Consider the following 16930-nt stretch of genomic DNA (forward strand, 5'->3'; position numbering starts at 1 on the left):
GGACTAAAAAGTATTTTATGATATGAATTTTAATATTTATTTTGATTATGATCCACAGTCAGCCATACCCTGAGCAGCCAATAGTACCCATTACAAAATATCATATACCAGTCTTTGACATTTTTATATTAAATGGATGTAGAATATCATGCTGTGAATATGATATTAGTTTATCCAGTGGATGGGCAGCTTGGCATTTTTTCATTTATTGTTTTTTGATATTAAATCTATATTAATAGATTAGAGATAGCCCTTGTTCTAATACCATGAGTGACATTTTTGCAATTTAGTTTAAGTACTTGTCAGGAAGTGGCTTATAAGTCAGTACAGCTGTTCTGATTGTATGTGAGAATTCCAGGGGATTTATCACAATTCTCTGTGCTGTATGTTTTGGTTGCTGTTAATAACAAATCAATTCATTATCACCTGAAAATACCTGAAAAATATGTCAGTGGACATTTGATGCTTTACACTATTTCACTGTCATTGATAACATCACACAAAGTTCCTCATTAGATGTTCAATAAATCTTGAATTAGTTTTGTATGATAATGAGGTAGTAAGCCCCTCCCTATCCTTCATTTCAACAGAGATATAGTTTATTGTCCGAGGAACAGCGTTTCAATAAGGGTATAAAAGCTTTGTACTGCTGATAAATATGAAAACTATGACCGTACTTAGATTAAGACTCCAAATTTTATTACATATTTCAACACATAAAAATTTTACCTGTCGTTGTGTTGTCCAATAGGCTACATTGTATAGACTTGTTGAGAAACTAAAAGTTAAAAGTCAACTAAGATTGTTTACCTTCATCTTGTCACCGGTTAATTAACATGGTCAAGAGAAGTTATTTAGAGACAATGAATGTTTAAAGTCTTTCATGTTCACCTGTAAACAGGTGATAATTGTGTGAGAAAGTTACTGGACAAACTGTCTCTTTGTTTAATTTTATGGATATTTTAACATTTAATTGAGATGTGGCTGAAATGGAGATATAAACTGATTTAAAGATGTGATTTCTTAAGAATGGGATCCGAAGTGACTGTCAGATATGGGATGTCGAATCATAGTTTTCCGTGGACTAAATTGGATATAAAACCATCATCTCGAGGGTCAAGTACAAATTCTAGTGTTGTTTCTAAGCAGTTTGGTCTTCCAATTTACTCTCATCACTATGGTCTTTCTAAAGCAATTGTTTGTGTCAGTGCCAAAATACACAACAGAAGGTGAGGATCAAATAATTTTTTTTTCTAAATAATTTAAAATCTGATTTTGTTTATTATTAATGATTCATTCAAAATTAGAATTTCTTTTCTATTTATTTTTCCTGGAATTTGAATAATGTATTTTTTTCCTACTAAAATATCAAATTAACTTGAATACTCAGTGTCCATCATTTACTTCTGATAAAAAATATACATTTAAAGCATTAAAAAACTGTTAGGTGGAGTGTAATTTTTTTTGCATTTTGTAAATAAAATAATTGTTATTTTTTTTTATTTTTCTAATGTTGAAAATTAAACCAACAGTGGCATGATTTTAGGGTTTTTAATATTTAAAATTATTAATACTTATGATATTTTTGTTTTTTGCAGTTTAAGAAATGGCATTTTTATATATTTAAAAGAGTATACAAAAAAAAGTAAATGTGATTCTGATAGTAAAATAACAAAATTGGGAAAGATCGAACTTTCTTTTCTTTCTATATGTCCAAATGAAACAATGCTTCATTGACGCAAGTACAGTTCAAATAATAACCCGGATCCACAATAATTAAATTTTAAAGACATTCTTCTTAAAAAAAATTTAATCAATATTGTCAAAATAAGGAAATATCTGCATGTATTAGTCTTTATTTTCCCATACATGTGTTAATTAAGTTAAATGTATGTGGTAGTTAGGGTGTTGTTTAGGACGGTATTGTCACCCGTAGCTGACAGTTGTAATTTATTATTTCTAATGAGATTTTTTTATATATTTATAAGTGTTGAAACCTTATCCAGTGGTAAACTGGCCTATAACAATGAATTTTTGTGACATTGGGTCATTAAATTGTTAATTAATACTGTACGCATTTTGTTGTTCCCTTCATGGTATGTGTCACATGAAGAAAAAATGTACCAAAAGACTCCATAAAGGCCATGATCTGTGCACATGTTTGGGCTTCATACGTTAATAAAAAAAGACTAATTTGCGTTCCGGTGCATTGTCTTCAAAGAGTTCTTATATAAATTATAAAGATAGGAACTTCGGTGAATATTAAATATTTTATGCTCCAGAAATATTGAAGACATTGGTTTTGAATTCATTTTTAACAAACAAATATCATAAATTTTGTTATTCGTGATGTATGAAAAATAAAGATTTTTATCTCTATTTAAAACGAGAAAAATAATTTATGATGATTTTTATTAAATATTTGTTCAATGAAATTTAAATCAGATAAACATTGTGCTTTGAATTTGATGCTATATATATATATAGTCATTTGTTTATGTTGTGGCTGCTATTTATTAACAGTGCTCTTAAGTCAAGTAAAGATAATTTTAAAATGATTTTGAAATTTATAAATTTACTTAATTTAATTTGGTGGGGTTTGTTCAGTCTTTAATTTCTATGTAGTGTTTTGTGTAATTTTGTGTCCTTTCATCGTCTTTCATGGCATTGTCGGATTCCCTTAAACTTGTGGGTTTTGAATGTCCCCTTGTAGTCTCCCCCCCCCCCCCCTGTTTTTTTAAAATATAAATTAGGATGTAATCATATAGAAATGATACACTATGTAATGTTTCAAAAGGCTCCCTGCATGATGCTGTTGTACTGTTTTTCTATTAACTTGTAGTCTGAATTGGGTATAAAATAGTTTAAAAAGCAATGAGCACATTTTCATTCTGTGTTTTTCTATTAACCAATTATATCATAACATGAAAATGAAGGTTTATAGATATAAGAAGATGTGGTATGAGTGCCAATGAGACAACTCTCCATCCAAGTATGTCTTTTTTCCTTTCAAGAAACATATAAAGTATGAAGCAAATACCATCTCATTTATGACCAGGATTTTGAAATTGTAATTCTCAGTAGTGGTCATCCATTGTGTTTATGGTCCTTTTTAAAAATGATTCCAGAAAAAAGATATTTTTATGGTAAGTTTTATGATTAAATTGATTCAGATATTTCTAATTTGTATGTTGTAGCATACTAGCTTTCAAGTATACTAAACAAAAATTTTGTAATAACTCTTCATTGTGTCATGATAATTTAAGAGACAAGCAACACATTTTACGTAACAACAACAAATATTTTTGCTAGGAGGGATACGTTTGCAGCCATTCTTTGCATATCTCTTTGCATTTAAAGAAAAAGTTCTAAATTGAAGTATTGGACCAAGTTTTTAGGCCACCCAGTAAAAAGATCAAAGTAAAATAAGTAAATAAAGATACAGATGAAAAGAAACTCTGTATTTAGTTCTGTTATATATTCAGAGACAGAATCCTTGGACATTGTAATAATATTAAAATGAGGGAGAAATGTGTGTTACTGGATGTTTTCATTGTGTTATTCAAGATATGTATTGTTGTGGTTAATTGTTTTGGACACTTTCATCAAACTGTCAAAACTTTATTACTCATTATTGACAAATGGATTGAGAAAGCAAAGAGTGTTGCTTTATATTTAAGACAATTGAATTGAGGTCTTTGTCAATGAATGGGTCCATCATTGTCAAAAGTATTGTGGAGTTTTTGGCCCAACAAATTTACTCTAAAGTGTTTACAAATCTGCATTGAAGTTTGTTGTTTGGAAGCAATGTTCAGAGTTCACATAGTCAAACTTATATGAAATAACCAAGAAAGATGTTGTTAAAAATTGAATCTAGAAGTAGACTGGCAATATGGACAAAAATATGACTTATTATTTTAAAGGAAGAAAGCCTAAACACACAACCATTTCATTTCTTGTCACACAAGTATTTAACTTTTATTTCATTTTTGTAATTAAACATACGAAAAATAAGATATATATTCACTCTAACATGAAAAATTTGATTATTTTTAGTTTTATTTACTTAGATACAGTGTTACAATGTTGCAAATTTAATAAAAGTTTAGTGACATTGGATAATGTTAGATAATTGAATTTGTTTTAGATTAGTGTTGGTCAGTTGGTAACAATGATAAGATATGGTAGTTATTGACCGTTGATATTGACTGACTTTGCTTCCTAGTTATTGTGAAGAAGGCTTGTTGACTTAAGACGTTGAGCGGTCATGTATAAAAGCACCATTGAACAAAGACCGTACAAATACCAGCCTTTGTTGTCATTATATACCTTGTCTAACTGTTGATTGATTGTTATAATACCTTTAGTACTAGCTGCCATTTTATCGGCAAATGGATTTTACCAAACTTGAATTCGTTGATTCCCATAATGCTACAACAACATAAAACAAATTGTAGAGATATGTTTTTAACGGAAAATGTTTTACTGATAGAGAAAATTTGTCAGGAATTTGTTAGAATTCCAGTTCCTTAGCCATTGTTTCTTGTCTGCTTATTAAAAACTTGAAATTTAACAAGTTAAAGTAAATCAATGTACTAAGAAATGATTAAAGTTAAAACATAGTAATCTGGTGTCTGGGTCTCGAAAAAGGTGTGAAAGGGATGGTTAACAATCTTCTTTCTGATATAACTTTACATGGTGATACTTGTGTTTGTTTGTTTATGCATCAAAATAATCTATGGGTTTTTTTCTAAAAGGATATGATTTCCCTCAAAACAATCTTGATTCTGTTGATCTTCAAATACGTTACATTTTGTACTATGTTTTGAACTTTTTTTAGCAGTGTTTTCCTGGATATTCCCTTTTACTTTGCAAATTAAATCCAAAACTGTAGAGGGGTCAGAAAGTTTATGTAATTGAACTAATTGATTCAATGTTTTGAATTGCTTTTGCCTCTTGTAAATAATGTCATCGTAACTTTAGTGCTTACTTTATATAAGTTTAAATAAGTTTAAACAAACAAATGTTACTTGAGAGCTATGTTTACTGTTACACAACTTATTGCTAAGCATATATAAACCAGGATGTTACTTAATTTAAAATTTCATTTTTCTTTGTGAATGTTTTATTCCATTAAAAAAATATTTTATGTGATGTTGGTTTGCAAGGTTATTAGGAGACTTTACATTTGTTGTAACAAGAATCAGCTGACAGATATTTGTATACAATTATCTTTTTAAAAACAGTTCTAAAATCGCTTAAATTCATCTGCAGTTGTTCCCCTGACCTTGCCCATTGGTCTTTGATCATAGTTTCTCTCACTGGCAACCGTACTGCATATCCTTAGTTTAATACAATACAAAAAAATTGCTATAGGTTTTCAGAATTCAAATAAAAATGAAAACCTTTGATAATATTTATATACAGTAAAGTGTGTAGAAGACCTGTCAACTCCAAAAGGAGTCTGGGTTAATATTTCTTTAGTTTTACTGTGACATTTTTTAATGTTGATTAAAGCTGTACAGTACCATCAACCTTTCCGATGAACTTGGCTGTATAGAGAAAGTTCAGTCAAAAAAAATTTACTGGTTAAGTTTAAATTATATTTTTTACCACATCTGCACTCCAGCAGTATTAGTTTCATGTAGTAGAATTGCGGTGTTGAAGATTTGGCTCCAATAAGGTTCTGAGCTTACAGTTCTTCTGGATACAGTGAAGAAGAAACAGCTTAAAAAAATTTCCTGACTTTGCTATAAACCTAGTGAAAAAAACTAACGTATATATCTTTTTTCTGACTATTAAAAAGTAACAAATCACTAAAGATCTGATGTGTTTTATTATATTTTTTTTCTTTCATCTGCATGATGTTTCTTTTTCAAATTGAATGCTATTGAGTACAAAATAGAGAGAAAAAGGCATAAATCAACTGAAAACATTCCAAGGTATAATTTGAGTACATTTAGTAGGTTGGTTTTAAAATGTCCCATAATTTTACAAGAATAATAAATTAATTGTTGACAATGTCATCTGTTTTGTTGCTATACTGTAACACTACCTATTACGAGCATTTTATTGTCAGATTTTTTGTTGATAGGACATTTTTGTGACAATAAATGGATTTTATATTAGTAACATCCTTATATTTATTGAGATACTGATTTAGAGGTGCATTGCTGTGGTAAATTATGGTGTCTTTGTGTGGTGACACATGATGGCATGCTTACACTTGTTTCTTCAAATACTTTACATCACATTAAAGGTACCTTTTACAGGTTAGAAGGGTATCTTGGATATTTTTCAGCTCTGGTTGAAATAAATACCATATATATAATTCATTCGCGTGTTAAAGTTACATTCCTAGGCATTTATATAATTTAATTTAGAAACTGCATCAGTTTTTTTTTAAACTGATCCACACCAAGATAGATTATATGTTTTTCGTTGCTACATTGTATTTTTATACCTGGCATATATATATATTGTAGTTCATTTTCTAGGGCACTTTTGGGACCATATGTCTACAAGTCCTATGCCAAATGCTTGTTAAATCCTACCAATCTCAAATTTATTTTTAAATCTGATTTTATTTCACAAGAAATGATTTTCTTTGTGGGAAAAAAAATATTCTCGTAAATTTTTTTTTTTGGTGTAATGATCATATTTTAGTACTTGCAAAGGTAACTGCTTTTCTCAATTGAGCTTTTGTGAAAACATGAAAAAGAAACAAAGCAAAAAGAATTTCCTGAGTGAGCAGTGACCAAGCTTGAACTTTGTAAATGTCCTTGGTCATGTGAAGACACAGTATAACCCAGTAATCTGTCAAATGAGTTGATTGTCATGGCTTTAAATAATCAGTCAGCCTGGTGGAAACAAAATCTCATCCAGTGATTTCTTATTGCTCAGGTCATTTAGTCTATTTCACTCCACAAGGATAAAATACCAGCAGATTGTACATTGAAAGATATCTTAATTGCACATAAACACTTACAGTTACACCTTATAAGGCATTGAAAAAATCTTTAATTGCTAATTAAGACTAAAAGAACCTGCCAAAAGCCGTTCTCTATTGAGGAGGAATATTTTCCTTTTTATAAAGTTTATTGTATTGATACATCATTATTATATATATTCATTTCCATTTTCAGACGGGGTTTTCGCCAAGATGATGCTACATCAGCTTTTGTGAAGTCATCGGAGACATCTAATGCACAATTCTTGCCAGCAGAATATTTACGTACAGTCAATGAAGCACTAACAAGGTAATGTATACTCATGTTTACACTTTTGACATATAGTCACAGTGAGACACATAATAATTCTAAAAAGAACGACTTAAGTCTCTGTTCAGTATAACTAGTTAGAATTTGGACAAAATCTTTTTAAAAGTTTATTTATGAACTCTAACCTAGCATGTAATGACTTGTCTTCTCAGTAGCCTCACTAAGTCAAAATTCTATTTCTAGTTTTATAAACACCTTGAATACATGTCCAGTTCTGCCATAATAATATTTATTGCTGTCATATGAACAATAAAAATATAAAATTAGTAAGATTGTATTTTGCATACTAGTATTTTAAGCTGATATTTAACACTTGGGTAACAACCATATGCTTCCAGCAAATATTTGCAGGTGTATAAAATTTAATGGTCTTTTCAGGACTATAAAATAGAATCTCATAAAATGAAGTAAAATTTATTCTGTGTTTTATTGGTGGATTTTCATGTGATGTAGGAATAGACATTGCACCATCTATTTAATCCTCCTCAATATACCTTGTGATTGTTAAAATTTTAGTTTTCTCTGCAATAAAACAAATATTTATTGTGGTATTTTATTTATACTCTATTATGAATGTGTATGATGGTTACACTCCATTACGTATGGTTATATGGTGGTTTACATGACTTTACAGGTGAAGTTGATGTAACTGTTTGAGCAATTATATTTTTGGCCTGTTGAAGTAGAAATTTAGTTTATGAATGTAAATTTGAAGCCAACAATAAACACTACTGTTTCTGTGTTGTATTCCATAGTCATTATTTGGTAATGTGACTTATAGTTGCTTATATCTATGTCATTTGAACTCAGGTGGAAAGTTAAATTGTCTCCTTATTTTTATAGTAAATGTAGTCTTTGCTTAGTAACCAATAGTTGTTACCTGGTTGGCTAGTAATAATTGTTTCTGTGCAGTACCTGGTTGGCTAATAAATGTAGTTTCTGCTCAGTATCCAATAGTTGTTACCTGGTTGGCTAGTAACAGGAGTTGTTTCTGCTCTGTACCTGGTAGGCTAGTAAATGTAATTTCTGCCCAATATCCAATAGTTGTTACCTAGTTGGCTAGTAACAGGAGTTGTTTCTGCTCAGTACATGGTAGGCTAGTGAATGTAGTTTATGCTTTGTATCCAATAGTTGTTATCTGGTTGGCTAGTAAAATGAGTTATTTCTGCTCAGTATCTGGTAGGTTAGAAAAATGTAGTTTCTGCTCAGTATCCAATAGTTGTTACCTGGTTGGCTAGTAACAGGAGTTGTTTCTGCTCAGTACCTGATAGGCTAGTAAATGTAGTTTCTGCTCAGTATCCAATAGTTGTTATCTGGTTGGCTAGTAATAGTTGTTTCTGCACAGTACCTGGTTGGCTAATAAATGTAGTGTCTGCTCAGTATCCAATAGTTGTTACCTGGTTGGCTAGTAATAGTTGTTTCTGCTCATTACCTGGTAGGCTAAAAAATGTAGTTTCTGCTCAGTATCCAATAGTTGTTACCTGGTTGGCTAGTAACAGGAGTTGTTTCTGCTCAGTACCTGGTAGGCTAGTAAATGTAGTTTCTGCGTAGTATCCAATACTTGTTACCTGGTTGGCTAGTAACAGGTATTGTTTCTGCTCAGTGCCTGGTTGGTTAGTAACAGGAGTAGTTGTCTGCCTTTGCTAATAGTACACAAAAACTTATTGGCTAGCTATTTTATTTATTTTGGTTTAAAAGTTTTAAAAAAAAATGAATTTACACCGGATATGTAAGATTCCAAAACTGATTTATTGAGGATTTCCGCTTGGTCTTTGTATTCTGTGACAGCATTTCTCTTTTATTGCTGTCTGACTGTTTGGCCTTATTTGAATTCCTATTAATGATGACTACTGGAGGTGAGAGAAGAAAAATAATAACAATGGTTTTTATGTACTATTTAAAGATGGATTAGTATTGCCAACATACACGCCCTGTAGAAACACTTAGTTTTATTTATCTATAAAAATCATATTTGACTTATGATGGCTTTGTTGGTTAATCCTACTGCAAATTTTCACATTGGAATGTAAAATATGAAAATTTACTGCATTGAAAAGGAAGAAATGATTATATCTACAAAATTTAAGTAGAAATATAATACCTTATCGGAAGCTGATAGATTTTAACTTAGAATGAAAGAATTATACATAAAGAAGACATTAACTAGCTGATTCTCTGTGACTACAACTCATTTGACGGGAATTAGCATTGTACATGATAAGTTATCCATCCGAGCAGAAGTTATAGAACAAGAAAATAATTGAACAAAACCTCTCACTTGACTGCATCAATAAGAAATACATTTATATAAACCAGAATAAATATTCTTCATTTTTCAGTCAGTTGAATGTTAACTACATTTCTATTCCTCCTTTGCAATAGTATAGGAGTTTAAGGTTAAAATTGCTTTTTCATGACGTTTAAGAAGTTTTTCATCAAATGACATTTTTTTAGATATATATTTCATCGTTGCTTTTTTCATTGAAGTGCCTTTTCAGTTCTATGTCTGTACTGTATGAAGCAATACTGTAGTTTACATCAAAGAAAATAATCAGTAAAATTTATATGAAATTGATGAAAGCCATTACGATTATTATATATTGTGGATTCATTATTATTCGTTGGATACCAATTTTTGTGGATTTCTTGGGATCAGTTAAACCACGAAATTCAATGTTAAACAAATACCAAATTTTCAATAGGCTTGTATGCATACTTCGGCAAAACCACGAAATTAAATATCCACGAATATGCAAGTTTTCAACAATCCACGAAAATTGGTACCCACGAAAATAAATGAATCCACAGTAACTAGTCAAAAATACTAAATTTTGCATGAAACTTGGAAATTACTTACATTAAAAATTGAACAAATGCACAATAAAAGTACAAAATGAAAAGTACACATAAACAAAGGTTTAACCTGATAACCTGTCAACATCATGTTAATATCAGTTAAGAAAGTTACAAAAATCCAATAATAATTTTTTGGCAAGTTTTAGTGTTCGATCTTATTTAGAATATGTCAAGAAGTACAGATAGTCCTATCAAACAAGCTTATAAAGAATAAAAGTTATTGATTTATTGAAAATATAAGTCTCCTAAAAGTTGACCTTTTGTAACAAATTTCTTTCAAGAAAATAAACTGTCAACTTAATTTGATACCCATGTCCATATTTTTACCATTTTGGTCAATTATGCCCCCCTTTCTACGATCCCTGGTAAGTAAATTTCTCCTCAGACTGTGAAGATCCTTTGTCATATATATTCAGTAAACCGCCTTGGTGGTCTCATGGTAGGGTGTTTGCCTCGGGTGCGGGAGGTCATGGGTCGATCCCCAGCAGGGTCAAACCAACCACTATAAAATTGGTATTTGCTGCTTCTCCGCTGAGCATGTCGCATTAAAGAGTAAGAGCAAAGACTATCGAGCTCAGAGTCAGACTAATGTATACAGGTAAGTGACATGTCTACCTCTGGACTGTTACCTTGTGAACTAGCATTTTAAAAATCTGGCTCAGTGTATCGGTCTAGTACAAAGCAGGGTTAATATTCATATTACATTAACATGTTCTCATCCTGAATATGCATATTAATTTGCCGCTGGACGTTAAGCAGCCATCCATCATCATCATATATTCAGTGTTCATGCTAATCATTAATTTAATTTTTGAATAAGAAGATATGGTATGATACCATTGAAACAACTCTCCACCAGAGACCAAGTAATGTTGAAGTTAGCAACTATAGGTCACCGTAAGGCCTTAACAGTGAGCAAAACCCATACCGCATAGCAAGCTTTAAAAGGCCCGAAATTACAAATGTAAAACAATTCAAATGAGAAAACTAACAGCCTGATTTATGCACAAAACAATAAGCGAAAAACAAATATGATGTACAGCAACAAACAACAACCACTGTTTTACAGGCTCCTGACTTGAGACAGGCACATACAGAATGACTTCCTTTACTTGAATAAGATCAAATAAGAAATGCTACACATATTCAAATGTAGGTTTAAATGCGTTTAAAAGGAACTTTCATTAGAATCTGAAATACCAACCAATTTAATATACTTCCCCAAATTAGAATTTTTTTTCAATGTTAGTTTAAGTAAACATTCATTTATTAATGCAAATACATCTATAATTCATAATTGTATTCCTGTTTTAAATACATTTTTTGCCTTTTTCAAGGTAGTGTTATGTAATTTTTTTACTTAGGATTCTAGGAATTACTTTGTATGGATGAAAAAGGTTTAATTAATCCCATGTGTTGACTTATAATCTTTAACTTTTAAGAAATCTCAAGGTCACATTTGTATTCATAGTTTTTAGATAATTTAAACCTTAATGTACTGTTGATATTTGATGTTAAAATTATATTTGAAGGAAAATCCTTTAGAAAATTTGACATCTTAAAGGACATCCTTTATTGGTTTAATGTTAATAAATTTTTCTGCATACAATATGATTTCTCAAATAAATAATATATTTTGCTTTACGCTTTAGAAAAGTCAGTACAAGTGCTTAATTGCCTGTGAATTTGTATTACCTGTTTACCTGTCATAGAGCAGGATGGAAAGACGCTGAACTAAAAGAGAAGTTGTGTTCTTGTTTTCTTTCTTTCTCATTTGAAGTTGTCTGGATTCTATCAAATACTTACTCTATCTTATAAGAGCTGAAAAAAACATAGATTTATATGAACAATTTGATATACTTTTGTTCCCCAAATTGTGTAATAAGAGACACCATTTGACCCTCCCACGACATGTTTTTTTTTCTCTTGACAAGTTCAATTTCCTCTTTATAATGGCTCAATACTGTTTTAAAAAATTACTTCTCAGAAAATTTTTTAAAAATGGCTTCCTGATTTTAGTCAAGTTTTATTTGAAAAATTGATATAAATTGTGCCAGGTTTAATTTTCACTGTTGTGGCTAAACTGGTGCTATTTTCTGACTTTTTGGTCATGGTTCCAGATTTTATACTTGAGATTTTCCAAACCCCCCCCCCCCCCCCCCCCCCCTTAAATGTTGGTAAATTGTTTACTGTCTTTGTATAAATATAACAAATTGATAATTATGATATTTTATATATTAGATATTTATAGTATCCACCCTGGTGATATTAGGCCTATAAGTTGTGACAAAATCAATTCAGTTGTCTCAGAAAAATGTAAACAAATGATTTGTACCGTGTTTTTAATGGTATTTATTCTTCAGAAATCAATGCTGGGAAATGTAACATATTTATCAGGAAAAACATTTTCCGGTTCAAATTTTGATGTAAAATTTATCAATAGAAATAATTTTTTTTCTCTATTTGGTAGAACTTCTTTTTTTGTTTGTAATGCACTTTCAAATACCTGTATATTATGAGCACAAATCCTTTTGGATTTTTTTTTTGTCTTATCAGAAGTTTTTATCAGTATAATTATGTACCAATAACAATTATTTAGACATTAAGTTGATTTTCAATGCAGGTTTTACTTGAGATTTTCCATCTAGTGTCACATCAACTTAGCCTTTATAATTATAGTTATGTCAAAATAAGTATTATATGAGTTTATTTTAATTGAATTGATCAGGTTTTTTGTATGATCATTAATGCCTATCAGTCTGAAGGTAGTTATGAAGGTTGTCCTATACATGAATTATTATAAGTATTATAGTAAGTAAATGGTTTGACTATTAAGGAGTACAATACACAGCCAAAAGGTTATTTTCCAATGCCTTTTAGTTGGATTCATATTTTGTATTTAATGTAGTTTCTTTTCTTTCCGTATATATGGCAGGAAATAATGTAATTTTAATCTACTTATCCATGCCATTCACTTTTTGTAGGAAAAAACCTGCAACTGTACATTATGTTATAGATAATGCTTATCTTAAGGTGTTTCTTGTCGTATAAGTATCTGACTTATATACGGTCAATATCCATAGGTCAAAGTATGATATATCCAATACATTGTGAATCAATAAGATTTTCAAAATCCTACACATGACAATATGTGAAACAATTCAAAAATTCAAAAATTCAAAATAGAAACGAAAAACCTGATGTATACTATACTACACCAATGAATGAGAAGCATATATAGCCAACATTAAATACATACATCTTCTAAACTTGATGAACCATGTCATACTCTTATTAAAGACAGAATGGACTAGACTCATAAGTTTATACTGAAAAAGTCCACACTAATCAATAGAATCAGTATAACCCATTCCAAAAATTACACAATAAATCAACTTTAATGCCATATTCTATAGGTTGTAGTTTTGGTTAATTTTATATTATAAATAATTAAATTACGTTTTTTAGAAATTGGTGACATTTTTACATTACAGTTACCAAAGTCCATCAAGTAGTGGAAGGTCATCTCCCACGGTAACAGATCATGAAACAGAGAGTACAGCATCCTCAGCACAGATAGGATGGACAGGGAACACAACAGAACGTAGCAGCACAGATTCTACCTATTCTTGGGATGTAAGTGGTACATGACTGTTTTGGGGATGGGGGTGGGGTTTGGGGATGTTTAAATCCTTGGAGGAAGGATAGCTTCATAAAAGGTTTTTAACATCCTCTAATAAAAGACCTCTTTACAAACATGAGTAGTAATACAAATATAGAAACTGTTAGAAATATGTGACCCATACATGATGACCTTTCAAAGGAGTCAAAATAATCTTTTCTCTATTCTTTTAAAAAATGATTCTTTTTATGGAATATATACAACTTTAAAACATTCTTCCAAACAATAAATTTCTTGAACATGTCTCATCATTTGATGGGTTAGATGCCGTTTTCAATTTTGGCCTCCCATTGTGTTCCATAGTTTCATTATCCATTATCTTTTCAGATAAGTGTAAGCTACTTTTCTATGGCATTCAGTGTAATTTAATGATTGAAGGAACAAAAATCAGACAGAAAAATGTGGGGTTGCCAAAAAAAGCAATTTTATTGTGGGTTTAGCTAAACTTTTTGCACTCACACACATGTCATGGAAGTGGGAAGTTCAGATAGGTTCCAAACATGCAGAAATACATCTACTTTAAGTGTTTTCAGAAAATGAGGGCAATGAAATGACTACTACTTGTTTAAGGACCAGGATCAACCAAAAATTATAAAAATTTGGAATTATTGTCATTTTTGACTAGAATGACTTTCTAAAGACTGCAGTAGCAAGGAATGTTTTCTAACAATAGTTGCTCCCCCATGATCAATGTCTGTGCAGGACACACAAAAGTGTACCTTGTAGCATCCTATTTGGCCTGAGGGTAGATAAGTTGGTCATGAAAACAACAAAAACAGTGTTTTTTTCAAAGGCCGGTATCTACCATTATTCTCATCATAGCTCTTTCACCTTTTGTTGTTTTGGTAGTCACCATTAGAATAGCTTGGACCATTGGAGCAACATTTCACCTCATATGTGATCATACGTGGTACTCATTTGAATATTTTCACTCCATTTAATTTTGAGAAAGAAAAATAGTGTAGTCATCAGATTCTATACATAATAAATTTGTGTTTTGTGTTGTAAGAAACTATGTTGTCTTATTAATCCAATCCAATTGTCAATTACTATTATCATTTATCAAAACTTAGATAATATAAGAATCAAATTTCATATTGATACCTGATACAATAGACCCACAGTACTATTTTAAATTTTGCTATATCATGATGATTTTGTCATAATCAGGGCATCCATCTTAATTTCATCCTGTTATTGTTGTTTTAATGAATGTCACAGTATTGTTATTTGGTATGTTGTTGTCATTGATTTTATAATAATCTTTTCTTTGCAATGCAGGGGTTGCATGAAGGATGTGTAAAAATAAATAACATAGGGCAGCAGCACTTTTGCCTGACATTATGTCATGTGACTGAAAATAAAAAACTAATTACTGTGGATTCATTTATTTTCGTGGGTATCAATTTTCTTGGATCGAGAAAATGTTGTCTTTTTGTGGATATTTGATTTCTTGGTTTGCCAAAATCTGTATTCAAGTATATAGAAAATTTGAACTATGTTGAACATTGAAATTGACGTGGTTCCCCTGTACCCATGAAATCCACCAAATTGGTATCCCACAAATATGAATGATTATCCACAGTATTTGAAGCTTATTTTATTTGACTTTCTGTGATGTTTTTACCACTGTAGAATTAATAGGCTGGTATTGGTTTCATTTTTGTTTCTTTATTTGATGTCAATCTGTAGACTCTTGTTTTCAGTGTAATAAGTTTCGATCTAGTTGACAGATCTTAAAATTTTGAAACTGATGTTTTGCATGGAAGAAGAACTGTATTTTATTGATTCTTGCCAAAACTGTTTCAGTTAAAAGGACCAAAAAGGTGCCAGATAATAATGTTTTCATTAGTTAAAATGTACAACATTTATTGTTTCATCAGATTTTGCTGTATGGTTGATCTTATACATTTAGATCCATTAAAAAACTATTAACTAATTACATGTATTCTCTTTTATTGATAGGAATTTGATAAGCAAGCTGCAAAACAGGTGCAATCATCCTTTGAGCAAATAGACTCTGTTCTATTTGAACAGAACACAGACGGTCCTCAATATATCAAAAAAGAATGTCAAGAATGGCAGTTTCAGTTTCCACATTTAAGGTTTGTGATTATATGCATGGTATCTTATTTTAAGATGTAACTATATTATAATGGATATTGAGATGTAAGATAAATAAACAAAAAGATTTTGGTCTTGTGGAATCTAAGGTCAAAATTTGATAAGGAAAGGCGAACTTGCCTATTTTCAGGATAAGATGACTTACAGAAGAAATAAGTTGAGAAAATTCAGTGACAAAACAAAAATTTATTGATAAGACAGCAATGTGACTTAAAAGAAATACAAAGGAGAAAGCATCAGTGTAAACAACAGTAAGACTGCTAAGACAACAGTGTTAACGAAGGAGAAAGCTTCAGTGTAAACAACAGTAAGACTGCTAAGACAACACTGTTAACCAGGGAGAAAGCATCAGTGTAAACAACAGTAAGACTGCTAAGACAACACTGTTAACCAGGGAGAAAGCATCAGTGTAAACAACAGTAAGACTGCTAAGACAACACTGTTAACAAAGGAGAAAGCATCAGTGTAAACAACAGTAAGACTGCTAAGACAACACTGTTAACGAAGGAGAAAGCTTCAGTGTAAACAACAGTAAGACTGCTAAGACAACACTGTTAACAAGGGAGAAAGCATCAGTGTAAACAACAGTAAGACTGCTAAGACAACACTGTTAACAAAGGAGAAAGCATCAGTGTAAACAACAGTAAGACTGCTTAGACAACAGTGTTAACGAAGGAGAAAGCTTCAGTGTAAACAACAGTAAGACTGCTAAGACAACACTGTTAACAAAGGAGAAAGCATCAGTGTAAACAACAGTAAGACTGCTAAGACAACACTGTTAACAAGGGAGAAAGCATCAGTGTAAACAACAGTAAGACTGCTAAGACAACACTGTTAACAAGGGAGAAAGCATCAGTGTAAACAACAGTAAGACTGCTAAGACAACACTGTTAACAAGGGAGAAAGCATCAGTGTAAACAACAGTAAGACTGCTAAAACAACACTGTTAACAAGGGTATGAAGAAAATTACCTCATCCTAGGGTCTTC

The 16930-nt window shown here is 30.9% G+C and overlaps 1 protein-coding gene across 1 annotated transcript in view; it reads left to right on the plus strand.

Moving 5' to 3' along the window:
• Positions 1-613: 613 nt before the first annotated feature.
• LOC127709595 (protein FAM149B1-like) overlaps positions 614-16930 on the plus strand; it is a 43270-nt gene continuing 26953 nt past the window's right edge. The window contains exons 1-4 of the mRNA XM_052215197.1: positions 614-1229; positions 7146-7259; positions 13631-13772; positions 15784-15923. Of these exons, the coding sequence (XP_052071157.1) occupies positions 1030-1229; positions 7146-7259; positions 13631-13772; positions 15784-15923 (596 nt within the window). The 5' untranslated portion in view covers positions 614-1029. The remainder of the gene's footprint in view (positions 1230-7145; positions 7260-13630; positions 13773-15783; positions 15924-16930) is intronic.

The sequence above is a fragment of the Mytilus californianus genome, unplaced genomic scaffold (assembly GCF_021869535.1).
Source record: "Mytilus californianus isolate M0D057914Y unplaced genomic scaffold, xbMytCali1.0.p SCAF_7, whole genome shotgun sequence".
In the NCBI taxonomy this organism is placed as follows: domain Eukaryota; kingdom Metazoa; phylum Mollusca; class Bivalvia; order Mytilida; family Mytilidae; genus Mytilus; species Mytilus californianus.